The 13,925-nt window shown below is 40.5% G+C and overlaps 1 protein-coding gene across 1 annotated transcript in view; it reads left to right on the forward strand.

Moving 5' to 3' along the window:
- Nucleotides 1–790: 790 nt before the first annotated feature.
- Nucleotides 791–13,925, forward strand: part of ncapd3 (non-SMC condensin II complex, subunit D3) — a 32,549-nt gene continuing 19,414 nt past the window's right edge. Inside the window, exons 1-14 of the mRNA XM_089012497.1 lie at nt 791–847; nt 2,228–2,400; nt 5,202–5,364; nt 5,481–5,647; nt 5,824–5,988; nt 6,071–6,132; nt 6,207–6,294; nt 6,732–6,865; nt 7,950–8,022; nt 8,142–8,267; nt 8,435–8,687; nt 8,955–8,993; nt 10,002–10,088; nt 13,770–13,843. Of these exons, the coding sequence (XP_088868623.1) occupies nt 796–847; nt 2,228–2,400; nt 5,202–5,364; nt 5,481–5,647; nt 5,824–5,988; nt 6,071–6,132; nt 6,207–6,294; nt 6,732–6,865; nt 7,950–8,022; nt 8,142–8,267; nt 8,435–8,687; nt 8,955–8,993; nt 10,002–10,088; nt 13,770–13,843 (1,656 nt within the window). The 5' untranslated portion in view covers nt 791–795. The remainder of the gene's footprint in view (nt 848–2,227; nt 2,401–5,201; nt 5,365–5,480; nt 5,648–5,823; nt 5,989–6,070; nt 6,133–6,206; nt 6,295–6,731; nt 6,866–7,949; nt 8,023–8,141; nt 8,268–8,434; nt 8,688–8,954; nt 8,994–10,001; nt 10,089–13,769; nt 13,844–13,925) is intronic.

Raw genomic sequence — 13,925 nt, forward strand, 5'->3', positions numbered from 1 at the left:
TCATTTCGCGACGGCGTTCAATCTACCTGGAAGTAACACAGCAGCAGTTATGAAATGAAGTGGAAAGGAAAGAAAGAAGTAGAAAAATAAAATACACAACACACGAGCTGCGGGAAAGGCAGACACTCCACCCAGCAAAGTTCTGAAAGGGGACCAATTCGGATCTGATGTTGCATTTCAAAATAAAATGTCAATAAAAATACACCTGACTTAAAGATTACTATAGTACACGTCGAGTTACAATTAACCCTTTAAAATCTTCTTCTTCTTCTTCTTCTTCTTCTTCTTCTTCTTTTAGTTATACATATTATGATTGATTGAATGAATTGATGAATAACTAGCATTCAAATTTGAAGTAAAAAATAATGACTGTTATTGTGGTTTACCTGGTTTACCTTTTTGATATTTGCTGTGCCAATGACCATTTTGTGTTTGGGAGCCTTTTACTGAGCGAGTTGCTTGTTCTGTAGCCACAAAGGTACATAAGTCTTCTTGTGCCGGTCCCAAGCCCGGATAAATACAGAGGGTTGTGTCTGGAAGGGCATCCGACGTAAAAGCTTGGCCAAAACAAACATGCGGATCATACCTCCGAAGATGGAGGTCACTGATTCACTGTGGCGACCCCTTGAAGGGAAAAGCCGAAAGAAAAAGAAGAAGATTATTATTTATTCATCTTCAGAAGATGACTTTCAAACTCTTGACAACGCAGTGTGAAATGACGGCTGCGTCCCACTAACTTCCGAGTAAACGGTTTTTCGAGTGCGCATGTGCAAATTTGTGGCGGCTTTCTTCAAAATGGAGTTGATGTCTGCTTTGCAGTTTTTGAAGCTGAACGAAGTCTCACAAGGTAAAATTGCGAGTATGAGACAATTAAAGACAAATGAATGTTACTTTCAGGAATGTATACATATAAAAAAAATCAACATGTGTTTTTGAGTACAAATCTATTTTGCGTTATCTTGCCGAATGGTTATTTTGTCCCGAGGGGCAACTTGGCCACCGACCGTTCTTTTGCCGTGAGTTGCTCGAGAACGACAGAGCTGCAATCAATGACACATTTAGTAAATTCGACCGGGAATGCTATTGTGATACAGTGAGGTTTTCTCGGCCTTTAAGATTCATGTTCGACATTTAGAGAAGTTGATGACGAGATCGTAGCCTTTGACCGTACGACTGTACGACAGGCGTTGTGATACGCTTTACGCAAACCCTCAATGCTGTCCAGATACGGGTGATTAATCATTTGAGAATTGTTTTAGGGGTTGCCTGATAATAACGATAACGTTCTATTTTCAGTGAGAAAATAATTTGAAAACTTCATCAAAATAGACACAAGGAATGGAGTCAGAGACGAACTACTCATTGTGCACACAACTAAAGAGCCGTTCACCGAAAAAAAAAACACAAAATACAATTTTTATTTTAAGCATGACCAGGTGACCGCGTATTGAGACTATTACACAGATGTAATTTCCAGTGTCATTGTTGAATTTTAGTCAAAATTGTTTTTTTTCCCGAGTCAAAGTCATTGTTTTCCCCCGACTCGTGTCTAGGGTATTATGATGAAGCATCTCTTCCTTTTTGAGGAGAGGAATGGGTGAGTGTGTTTATTGCAGGACTGTTAAACTCATATGTGGCAGCTTCAGAGTTGAGTTGAAAGCATGCCATCTTCACAGTGCAGCAGTCGTGAGTTCAAATCCCACTCCGCTCTCCCTGTATGGAGATTGCATGTTCTCTCCGGGCCATCATCATTTCCTCCAGGTCCTCCGTTTGTCTCCAACAGGCCAAAAACATGCAAAACAGGCTGATTGAACATGGCAAATTATCCCTATGTGTGAGTGTTAGAGCGGATTGTTGTTTGTCTCTGTGTGCTATGCGGTTGGCTGGCAACCAATTCAGGGTGTCCGCCGCCATGCCCGAAGACAGCTGGGATAGGCTCCAGAAGCCCCTGTGCCCCTCGTGAAGATAAAGCGGTACTGAAGATAAATGAATGGATGTTGTTACTGTAATAACATAAGAACGTGCTTCCAATACCTCATTATTTATTACTCTGATTATTTATTGCATATGACACATCTTGGTACAGCATCATATTTTAGGAAGCATCATAGAAATGGACCTGATTAATTTTCTTATTTTGGGTCACATAAAATGATGTTCAGTGACAACTGCAATGAGAAACTATTTGTTGTGGCTCTTGCTAATATAACAAACTTTGATTTTTCAGAATGGGTGAATGGTGTGTGGGATGCAGAATTTATAGAGATTTTGCCAATGGAAGATAACATAGAAGAGGAGCTAACAGCGTCTAGTGAGCAAGATTTCCGAAGCCTGTACTCATGTCTTCTGGTACTTTCTGAGAAACAATTACAGTCTTCTAGCAGAGATGACTGTTTACAGGTATGACCATTTGCAGATATGCTTGCTATTATCTCATGTATGGGGGAATGGAAAATAAACACTAGCATCAAATATTTTCAACAGTTATGTAGAACAGGGGTCTCAAACTCGCGGCCCGGGGGCCAACTGCGGCCCCCGAAAGAATATTTTGCGGCCCGCCTTGATATGAAAGATTAATGTTAGTGCGGCCCGCATGATGGATATGAATGAAACTTGTGTGTGGAGCTGGACAAGTAGGCAAGGGAAGCCTTGTTTAGGACAGTTCATGTTCAATATTTTCTTTATGTGAAGAAAGTTAAAGGTTAAAGAACTGTGAATACAGACATTTGAAACTTTAAATAAATACAGTAAAGTCTCGTTATATCGATATCGGATATATCGATAGTCCCTGTTATATCGATACTATTTCTATGCACGCACGGAGAAAATTACATGCAAACAGGGTCGGATATATCGATAGTCCCGGTTATATCGATATTTTTTCGGACTCCCTTGAATATCGATATAACGAGACTTTACTGTAATTAGTTTTCCTGTGTTTTTTTTCTGTCGGCTGTTTCTGCCTTATGATCATTATAATTATTTTATTTATTTATGACTTGTTAATTTATGTTTTATTCATTTAATTCATTTTTTGTGTGTTAAAAATAAAGATTTTGAGAACATTGGAATATTTTACCTGTGATTTTCTTGTGGAAATCCTGATGCGGCCCAGCCTCACCCAGACTCTGCCTCCAGTGGCCCCCTGGTCAATTGAGTTGGAGACCCCTGATGTAGAACCTTGACCCAATGTCGTTCTTGGTGGACTGATGAGAATTTTGACTGTGATTTAAAGGACAACCGACGTCTCAGAACAAGTCGTGTCCAGAATTTGTAAAATGGCTTCACATGACTTCTACTGGGCATATTTTAATAAGATTCCACCGCCCTGTTAAACAGTCCTCACTTTAAGCTGAAGGGCCTCCTTTGTGATAACCGCTAACTGCATGCAACCCAGGAGGTCTCTTCGGAATTCTTACTCAAGACGGAGTGTCTCTCTCTGGCTTTACAACTCATAATGTGCACAGGAGTCTAAAGTAAGACTACAAGGTAAAGTAAGTATGAAGGAGTCCAAGATGGCGCCCGAGTAGGCAGCCGTCAGCAAGTGCTCTGATGAGCCTTGCTTTTTTTGTTGTTTTTGTCTTGTTTTTGTGTTTTCTTTTGTCACTTTGTGTTGTTGTGCGTCGTGTGGAACGGATACGGATTGTTTTTCAGCATTTTTGACCACGACATTCATCAAGGAGGAGACTGTGCTGAGCGGTTGCGCCTTTTCGGCAGCATGGATATGCCAGTACTGTTTTTGAGAGGAATCCTTTTTTGGGAGGAATGTCGGTGCCATTCGACTGTCATCGCTGGACACCGAAGGGGCCATTGTGCTTTTTTGCGCCTGTAATGGGCAGCATCTTCACAGCCCCGCTTTGTTCAGTGGAAGGTCGGTGCTGTTGGACAGTCTGCGGCTGGATAGATACATGGCTTGAGGAGCCCGCGATAAGAAGGAAGGAGCGTCAGCGCAGAGTGCCAATGCATATATTGAACTGTCGCGGTTTGGAATTGAAGCTGATTTATGGGGGACAGAAGATGTGAGACAATCTCTTTTCGTCAATGGATGCTACAGCTGCGTGTTTGCTTTCAACATTTAGCTTGTAGTCGATGTGCACATTCCACCATGATGTCCCTGATCCACTGGTGAAGAGACGCTTTGATCCTCTCCTCTTTCATCTGGAACTGCTTTATGTAACAAAGAGGGTACAGAAAGTGCTTAAGAACGAATGTCTCTCTGTGTCTTTGTGTTGTCATGTTATTTGTTATTTAGGTTTTTTTTTTTTGTTCTTTTGACTTCAAGACGGCGCCGCGAGAGTGGCTGCCTTTCCAGCAGCTCCTGTATTTTGCTTTTCTACTTTCATTTCTTTCATAACTTTGCTGCTGTGAAATGTAAATTTGTCCACTGCGAGACTAATAAAGGCAAATCCAATCCAATCCAATATAGTAGCTATATTTTACGTTTTAAGACTCGCGCTGAACATTCAGGAAGTCTTGTTTTTGAGTTGGTGACGAGTCCGTACGTGACGTCAGAAAAGGACCGCCTCCTCACCGTAAAAAAAGACGCATTGTGGCGTCTTTCCATCATGTCAATGTATTTTGCTGTACTGTTTTTTTAGAACCATGTCTTGCACCCAAAAGCCGCCAGGAGAGGGAGGCAAACTCAATGGAAAGAATGTATCAGAGCTGTGGAAACGAGCTGATTCATTCCTCACTGGAGCTAGTCGCCATTTTTCTGCCTCTTTTTGAGACATCCCCCCCCCCCCCCCCCCCCCCCCGACCGTTTGCCTCAAAATGGCCCAAATACATTCTTTAATCGATTGCAAACATGGATGCTTTGCTCATCAGGACTATTTGAATCATATTCATAACTGGATGTGTAACAAGAAAGCATATTCTCCGAATCTGAAGCCATTGTTTTTATTCACCAGCAATGCAAGACGTCTTGGCGTGACGTCACGAACTGGGGGCGGGACTTTCTGAAAATGCCCAATTCACAGCTCATTTTTTTTTGTAGATTTTGGACACTTTGTCATTTTTATTGGTGTTTTGCATTTGAATAAAAATATCATACAACGTAAAAATATATAAACGTTTTTCTGGTGTCAGTTAAAAAACAAAAAAGTGACGTCGGTTGTCCTTTAAGACAGTCTTGAGGTCTTAATGATTGTAATGATGTTTCTATTATTCTGCATTGTAATGATGTTTCTATTATTCTGCAGAGTGTCTGGATACACCTGAGGGAGAATGGAGTTTCGGTGCAGTCTCTGGTGGCTGTGCTGTCCTTCTTTGTATTGGCAGGAAAAGCCAAGGCAGCTAATGTTCAGGAGAGAGTGAGAAGCCTCCATGCTGCTTCGCTCTATCTGTTACTGCTCGGAATCCCAGGTAACGTGTCATACTGTGGAAGGTGTTGTTTTTGAATACAGAGAACATTAAACCAGTCTCAGCCTCCCATGTATTTAATTTCATAACTGACAGTTAAATATATACTTGTCTCCTAGGAAGCATTACCAGCAAAGTTTTTCACGAGGTTTTATTGAACACCTGCATGGCTGCAAGCACGCACTGTTGGCCTCAGGACATGGGCAAAAAGCGCAAGAAGGGCAATCTTAAGAGTTCTCAGGCAGAGGGCAAGCGTACCAAACCACACCGGAGGGAAACTCAAGAGGTCTCAGAATGAACAAACAAATGTTTTTTCCTCAAGGCAACTTAGAATACTAAGCATAAATCTAATGAACCATAGGTTTGGTCTTTTCAACCTTTTAAATTGAAGAACAATGTGCAAGTGTATGAATGTGGTGAATAATCTAAACCATGAATGATCCCCAAGTGTGTTGCTTGCAGATGGAAGTGGATGAGGAAGACGAGGAGGAAGAAGAACTAAATTTATCAAGCCAAGACTTAAACAGGATTCGAGATGCACTGGTTCTTCTTCTTCAAACGCTTTTCAGACTTTTGCAGACATTCTCACTCAAAGACAAACCACACATTGCTTGCAGCTGCCCATCGGTAATAATTAAGCTCGCAGACAAGTGTTTGCCTACTTGCGCCCTTAATTGATGCTTTACATTTGTTATTTTTTTCTCTGCAGATTTTTACCAAGTTGCTTTACTTTGAGCCAGTCATTGGAGAGCTGAACTTTGCTGCTGAACAGTAAGTTTATATTTGGTTTCGTTTTCCATCCATGATCCATATAACAACCTGATGGCAATGTTGATCCTTTACAGAGATATCAATAAATTGCGGAGCATCCCTGAGATGGCTTTCTGTGGCCTGCAGCTGATTTGCTCGGCAAAACATGGAGATCAAAAACAAGTATTTCTCAATCACATATATTTGTGTTCTGCTTTTGAGCAGTAAATCCTTTAGGATAGTGGTTTCTTCACCTAGGTTTGATAAAACCACAGGTAGGTCAATCAGTCTCAGTGGTTCGACAAAGCGTCTGCCGTGGAGGTTAAGGCACACCTGACTGAACATGTGAATTCGTTATGACACATTTGCTTGACCATTACTGTCTGCTTCAGTTTGTGCACAATTTTCAAACATGTATACATTTGTCTTCAAAGTTTATTTAGTCCTTTTAAATTTGTTGTGCCTTGAATTTATTAAAAATCATTTTTATTTTTGACAAATGAAGGCTTCAGTGAATGAACTTGTTGGGTTCATTACCTGTGACTGGTTTAAGAAACTGATCTCGTGGGATAATTGCGGGTTTTCAATCATCTGACTCTTCTTTTTATTCCTCTGTCTAGTCTGTGAGGATGGTTTTCCAAAGACTTCTCTATGTAATCCTGATGATGAATAAAGGGGACAGAGGCCGACCAACCTTGCTTGTACCCAGCCATGCAGTACTCGCCACACGTGATCAAGCCATCCACTTTGTCTGGTAAACAGAAGTGTCTTATAGCAACTACAGGAATTGATACTGTACATTTTATGGTATTGTACTGTAATTTGGTTTTCCAATGCTGATGTCTACACAGTTGTGGTTCTTCACATTCAGAGTTAGTTGTAATTCAGTCTACCTGATGAAAGAGGAGAGGATCAAAGGGTCATCATCAGGGACATCATGGTGGAATGTGCATGTCGACTACAAGCTAAATGTTGAAAGCAAACATGCAGCTGTAGCATCCATTGACGAAAAGAGATGTCTCACATCTCCTGACCCACATAAATCCTCTTCAATTCCAAGCTGCGACAGTTCCACATATTCATCGGCACTCTGCGCTGACGCTTCTTTCTTCTTATTGCGGGCTCCACAAGCCATGCATCTATCCAGCCTCAGACTGTCCAACAGCCCCAACCAAAAGCTGTGAAGATGCTGCCCATTACAGGCGCAAAAAAGCACAATGGCCCCAGAGCTGTCCAGTGATGCCAGTCGAATGGCACCAACATTCCGCCCATTCAAAAACAGTACTGGCATTTTCATGCTGCCGAAAAGGCGCATCTGGTCAGCACAGTCTCCTCCTCGATGAATGTCGTGGTCAAAAATGCTCAAATAATTCACATCCGGTCCATATGATGCAGAACAACACAAACTGAAAAAAGACAACACAAAAAAAGACAAAAACAACAACAAAAAGCAAGGCGCATGAGAGCACTTGCTGACGGCTGCCTACTCGGGCGCCATCTTGGACTCGGAAAATGGGTTGAATATGAAAGTTAAATGAACTTAATTGTACTTAATATTTTGTTTTGTTTTATTTTATGCACAGTGAGTTGTATTTGTACCACATGTTGCGATTCATTAGTCTGTTCCATTTTCAGTTGGAAGTTCAACTGTTGTGACACAGTTTCATGAGTTTTATTTTCTAGAAATTGTCCATTTTCAATCATATTAGCACCAAAATGCACTTCCCCTTAAGAATCATTTTATTTTGCACGTGTTCTTCGATGGTTTTAACTTGCCCGTTTTAATTTCTCAATATTATCAATTCTTCATGTGTTCTTTTTTAAATTTGTAATTATAGTTACATTGTGAATGAGCTGAAGGAAGTGGCTTTGCCGTTATTGAAAATACTTCTACAGCACATTTGTCTTCAGGTGAGTAAATCAGACAAAATATCTTCCTAAATATCTTCCTGTGATGTTTGTGTTTCACCCTATGCTATTTAATCACCTCGTGTGATGTAATGTTAAATGTATTTATCAATGGTATCTAGATTGTGGAAAAATATGAATATAGAAACCATGGAGCCCAAGCTGTCGGCATGCTGACTTCCGAGATGCCAAGTACAGACTATGCCCACTTCATCAAGTGGCTATCCAGCTTCTCAAGACACTCAAAGGTAATCCATTGATTCCCCACATATAATACATGCAGATAAAAAATGTAAGCAAAACGTATAGCATATGATAACGTATCTTGATATGGATAACTGATTAGCTGTTTTCCATGATGTAAAAAAAAAAAATCCTGAAAATCTAAACTAATATTGTCAACGGGATTTTGTAGATGGTGTCCCGCCTGTTCTCTGTGGATGTTGTGATGGTTCTACTTGGGCAGCCAGAGAGGCGGCCTGAGGAATGTGACGATCCCGGTCTTGTCTGCTACCTATCACATCAATTCCTTATCCAGAACCTGTTGTTCGCGAGACGAAATGACCACTCGCCCACTGTCCAAAGCCGTGTCCTCGCCTGCCTTGCCCAGTGTCTGGAATTGCCTTCATTCAATGCGACCTCCGCTGTCCAAAACCTCTTCTCTGCCAGTAATCGAACAAATATATTCTTCCGACTGAATTTTCATTTTGTCTCAATAGTTACTGTCCAATAATGAGTTAATCTATACAATCTTTGAAGTGTCAGATTATCAATAGCTCTTAATCATAAAATGGTTACCAAAAGAAATGGTATCTTCCTTTTGTTTAACTGTTATTCATTTACCGGTAGTCTGATTCAGTATGACAGAAAGCTTGTATGGTGATATTTTTCTTTCTGCAAAATTACTAATTTACACACCCCTCTTCCTCTTATAGCTGGAATGCAGACTGTATTGGACGAGGGAACGACAGAAGGTAATGTTTTTTTTGTGTTTGGAATCTCATTAGCATGTCTCAGACTTTTTAAACTGTGGGATGATTACATACTGCTGCAAAGAAATGCAGAATGACAACGATGCTATTAACATAGTTCGGAGTATTGGGCTGTTTGGGTAAAATGTAAGGATGAACCTGACACGCACAATGATCCGAAAAGGTGTTATTATTTGACTTTTGTTAAACTTTTGAATGATCAGTTCAGTGTTTCAAGCACAATTAGCTTTTTTTTTTTCTACACACACAGCGACTGAGTTCTGGAGGGTATTGGGTGAAGTTCTGACTATTGCATTACGTTACATTACCTTAGATTGATCATATATATATATATATATATATATATATATATATATATATATATATATATATATATATATATATATATATATATATATAAAACCTTAAATTGATCATATACATCACTTTGCTGCTGTGAAATGTAAATTTCTCCACTGTGAGACGAATAAAGGCAAATCCAATACAGTAAAGTCTCGTTATATCGATATTCTCGGGAGTCGGAAAAAATATCGATGCAACCGGACTATCGATATATCCGATCCTGACAAAATATTCAATGAAAACCTCTAAGGAACACAAACGTTTCAAAGACGGAAGAGTGGGAATCTCTGAAAATTATATTTATTATTGTATTGTGATAGACTCTGATGGATCTTGTTGGCATTCCAATTAGCGCAGCACCGTCAAATCGGTGCATAATGTAACCCCAACCTCTCCTGTAGCGCTTTATAATGTGTACAATATGTAAACTAAAACATGTATAAATTTATAAATTATATTTGGAAAGCGTTTTTCATTCATTGAAGTTATGCCTTATCGTTTAAAGTGCCTATCATATGGAAAACATTTCAAAATACACCATTTATTGGGGGTGTGCCTTGTACTACGGTGCGCCTTATACACTTTTTTGTTATACACTGTTTTGTGTGTGCCTGTGCAAGTTTAATTTAGAAATTGTTTGTGTTTCAGGAAGTCTCCAGCAGCCTCAGAAAACCTACCACTCTTTGCCATTTAGGACTGTCGAGGTTGGTGGTACAGACAGCTTGGTCTGCGATGGTGAGTCATACAAAATGCTATGAAGGTTTGACATTGTGCAGTTGATCAGGATTTTTTGATTATCTGCCTTCCATTCGCAAAATATTTTTAATAATAATGTCTAGCTCTCAACAATTTTGTGGGCATGAGTCTTGGTAACCACTTGCATAATATTTTGGCACGGACGGACGCACACAGGCATGCGCGGCTACTTTTGAACAAAATGTCAGGATGTGTTATTTAAAATAACTTTGTGGGAGTACTCACCATCAACATGAATGGTTTTCCGTTCCTCGTGTTTGGTAAAAATCCAGCCGAACGATCGGAATGAAAGTCAACTTGCCGGGTCCGTACGCAAAGTTACTGCAAGCTAGCCTGCACACTGCTCATTAGCTTGCATGCTTGCTTTCTGTTGTCTCCTGCAGAAGTATATTGATGCCAACGGAGCATGGGGCTTGTAAAAGTGCGACTGACATTCGACTGTTTCATCGATGTTATTGTTTCGTTGCAAATTAGAATCAGAACCTTTTATCTCCACAAAGGCAAATCCTTCGGTCCATTCAACCTGAAGTGTGTGATACTCGTAATTTTTTTTACTCGTCGGGCTTATTTATAAGGGCCGTTTACCTGTTTCAACATAAACGATCAGTATCATCCAATCAAAATTGCTCTTTGAACATAAACATTCACGTTAGGTCAGTATCATCCAATCAAAATTGTGCTTTCCGCCAACTGCCGCCCAAACAGGAAATGAACAGCGAAAAAGCGAGAATATGTATTTAGTTTTATCGGCGAGCAAGATACAATCATCAAAAAAGCCATTTATGGCTCGCGAGCCATATGTTCCCAACCCCTGCTATACAGCCTTGGTGGACATGGGGTCTTCAGTCACGCTCGTGAGTCCTGACGTTGTTCCAGCAGGAACCGTCTTAAAATCGACCCTTACAAAACAGGACCGTGACCGGTGACACAGCCAAGATAATGGGCAAAGGGACATTTATTTTTGTCCTGGGGGTTTGTCGACAACCCACTCAGCTTGGGTAGCTGATGGGAGTGACCATGTATCCTTGTACGGGACTTTTTATGAGCTGTAAGTCAGATTCAGATTTATTGTCAAATATGCTAATATGCATGAAATGTAAATTTCTCCACTGCAAGACTTATACTGACTTTGACAACCATAATAAATACAAACGCCATTTTGAAACGTTGTCTGTCACTCGCTCAGGACGTCCATCTGTGTTGATACTAACCAGTTTCATCTTTGGTCACCCTGGTGGTTATGGATGACCAAGGAGTTCTTATCCTTTGGAGAATCCCCCTCTCTGGATTCTGAAAGAAGCTGGTTAGCACGAAAACCCAATACTATCCAATTTCCGATTCCCCTTGAATCACTGACTGACACAGATGCCTATTCAACCTTCTCGCCAATTTCACAATTTCTGAGTTAAACGTCGAGCAATTCCTCTAATGTGCTGTGCATTTAAATAATAATAATTAAAAATAAAAACTAATCTCAATAAGTTACACCCTGTTTGCAAAAGACAGCCAGAAGATATTTCAACATATGGCGAAAGGAAGAAGTAGAAAAACAAACTACAGGATCTGCTGTAGAGGCAGCCACTCTCGTGGCGCAATATAACAATTCCCAAACCAACTGGTTATTCCAAAGCGCAGGATTGACTCATCAGTTGTCCTATAAAAGATCAAAAGATGTCTTTGTGTTTTCTATTGTCACTTTGTGTTGTCCGTCGTGTGGACCGGATGAGGATAGTTTTTCACCATTTTTGGCTATGACATTCATCAAGGAGCAGACTGCTGGGCGGTTGCGCCTTCTCGGTAGCACAAATATGCCGGCACTGTTTGTGATTGGGAGGAATGTTGGTGCCATTTGACTCATTGCGGGACAGCTCTCCGGCGATTGTGCTTTTTTGCGCCTGTAATGGGCAGCATCTTCACAGCCCCGCTTTGTTCAGCGGAAAGTCGGTGCTGTTGGACAGTCTACGGCTGGATGGATGCATGGCTTGATGAACCCACAATGAGACATTGGAACGTAAGCGCAGATCGCCGATGCATATGTGGAACTGAGTCCAAGCTCCATGGAAATTATTTATCAGCCTGTGGAAACGGGCTGATTCATTCCTCACAGCTCGGTGGCCATTTTGTTGCCTCTTTTTGGGTGAGACATTCCCCCCCTCCCGTTTGCCTCAAAATGACACGGAATAAATTCTTTAATCGATTGCAAACATGTATGCTTTCCTCTTCAGAACTATTTGAATCATATTCATAACTGGATGTGTAACAAGAAAGCATATTATCCGAATCTGAAGCCATTGTTTTTATTCTCCAGCAACGCAAGACGTCTTGGCGTGACGTCACGAACTCGGGCCGGGACTTTCTGAAAATGCCCAATTCACACCTCAATTTTATGCAGATTTTGGACACTTTGTCATTTTTATTGGTGTTTTGCATTTGAATAAAAATATCATACAATGTAAAAATACCATAAATCGTTTTTCTGATGTCAGTTAAAAAACAAAAAAGTGACGTCGGTTGCCCTTTAAGTGGCAGCTTTTGTGAAAGCGCTATATAAATTGGGATGTATTGTATTGTATAATATCAAACATCCTTAGACATCTCAAAGAAATGAAGGCACTGATGGAGCCACGAACAGACACGATAACTGTCTTACAGTTAAGCCCCCGATCCATATAAATACTCAATCTTTGTAAGAGGAGATCTGCTTGATGTTCGTGCCATTTATGGCAGAAGCATTCTGTGTGATCAGAAGAGAACATGGCCGCAGAGCATCATTGCATTGTATCGAGTGATTGGCTGGACATTTGTCACTCACTGAATTAAACAACAAATTGATACAGAAAAAAAGGTTATGTCTAATTCATTTGCCATGCGTTCACTGGATAGGTTTCTTGTGCGCTGAGAATGCATTTCCGGTAAATGTACATCTAAATGAAAGATACCTTTCATTGTATTGCCTTGTGTCTGAAACTTCGTATGTCCGGAAACATAAGGCAATTTCCAAGCTGCTTCTACTCCCCACCAATATGGAAGAGTACTACTCGAATACAATGTCGGGCAATAAACCACACTGGCATACATCTTGGATAATTTCCCATGGCACACCTGACAATAACTCGCGGCACCCCAGTGGGTACAGGGTTTGCTAAATGCTAGGGTTGGGATTTGCTTCCTGTTTTTTTTTTCATGCATATTATATCAAGTGCATGATCTCCCAATTTTAATCATGTGTGTATTGTCGATGAAAAGGTTTCTTCCGCCGTCATCTGTACTTCTTTGAAGGTGTCGGACGTTTGGCTTCTTATCCAAGAGCCTTCGTCGGGTAACTAACTTTAGTTCGCTGACAAAGCCTCTTGGATAACAAGCCAAACGTCCGACACCTTCAAAGAAGTACGAAGCCTCTTGGATAAGAAGTGAAACATCTGACACCTTCAAAGAAGTACGGATGACGGCTGAAGAAACCTTTTCATCGATGGACCACTCCTGTACGAAAGAGAGCTTACACAGATCTGTGTATTGTGTACATAAATTTACATTGAATTGTCACCTAGCACTATTCCAAGATGAAAAAAAATGTGGCACAACCCTTTGGAATTGTTCTCTAATGAATGGATAGTATGTTTGGAATAGGTGTACTCATGTAGATTTTTATTTTCAATGCAGTAAGAGAGAACATTGCTCTTTTGATGCGGCGTGTGCAAGACTTAAAGGCTACTGTTCGCAAATCTGCACTGCAGGTAGGGCCACTAATATTTCCATACTTGATGAACATAGTGCTGTTTTATTTGTATAGAAAATTAAATTGAAGTTTTTATTCCC

Source organism: Hippocampus bargibanti, linkage group LG13 (assembly GCF_051943395.1).
Source record: "Hippocampus bargibanti isolate YZ-2025 linkage group LG13, ASM5194339v1, whole genome shotgun sequence".
NCBI classification, from domain to species: domain Eukaryota; kingdom Metazoa; phylum Chordata; class Actinopteri; order Syngnathiformes; family Syngnathidae; genus Hippocampus; species Hippocampus bargibanti.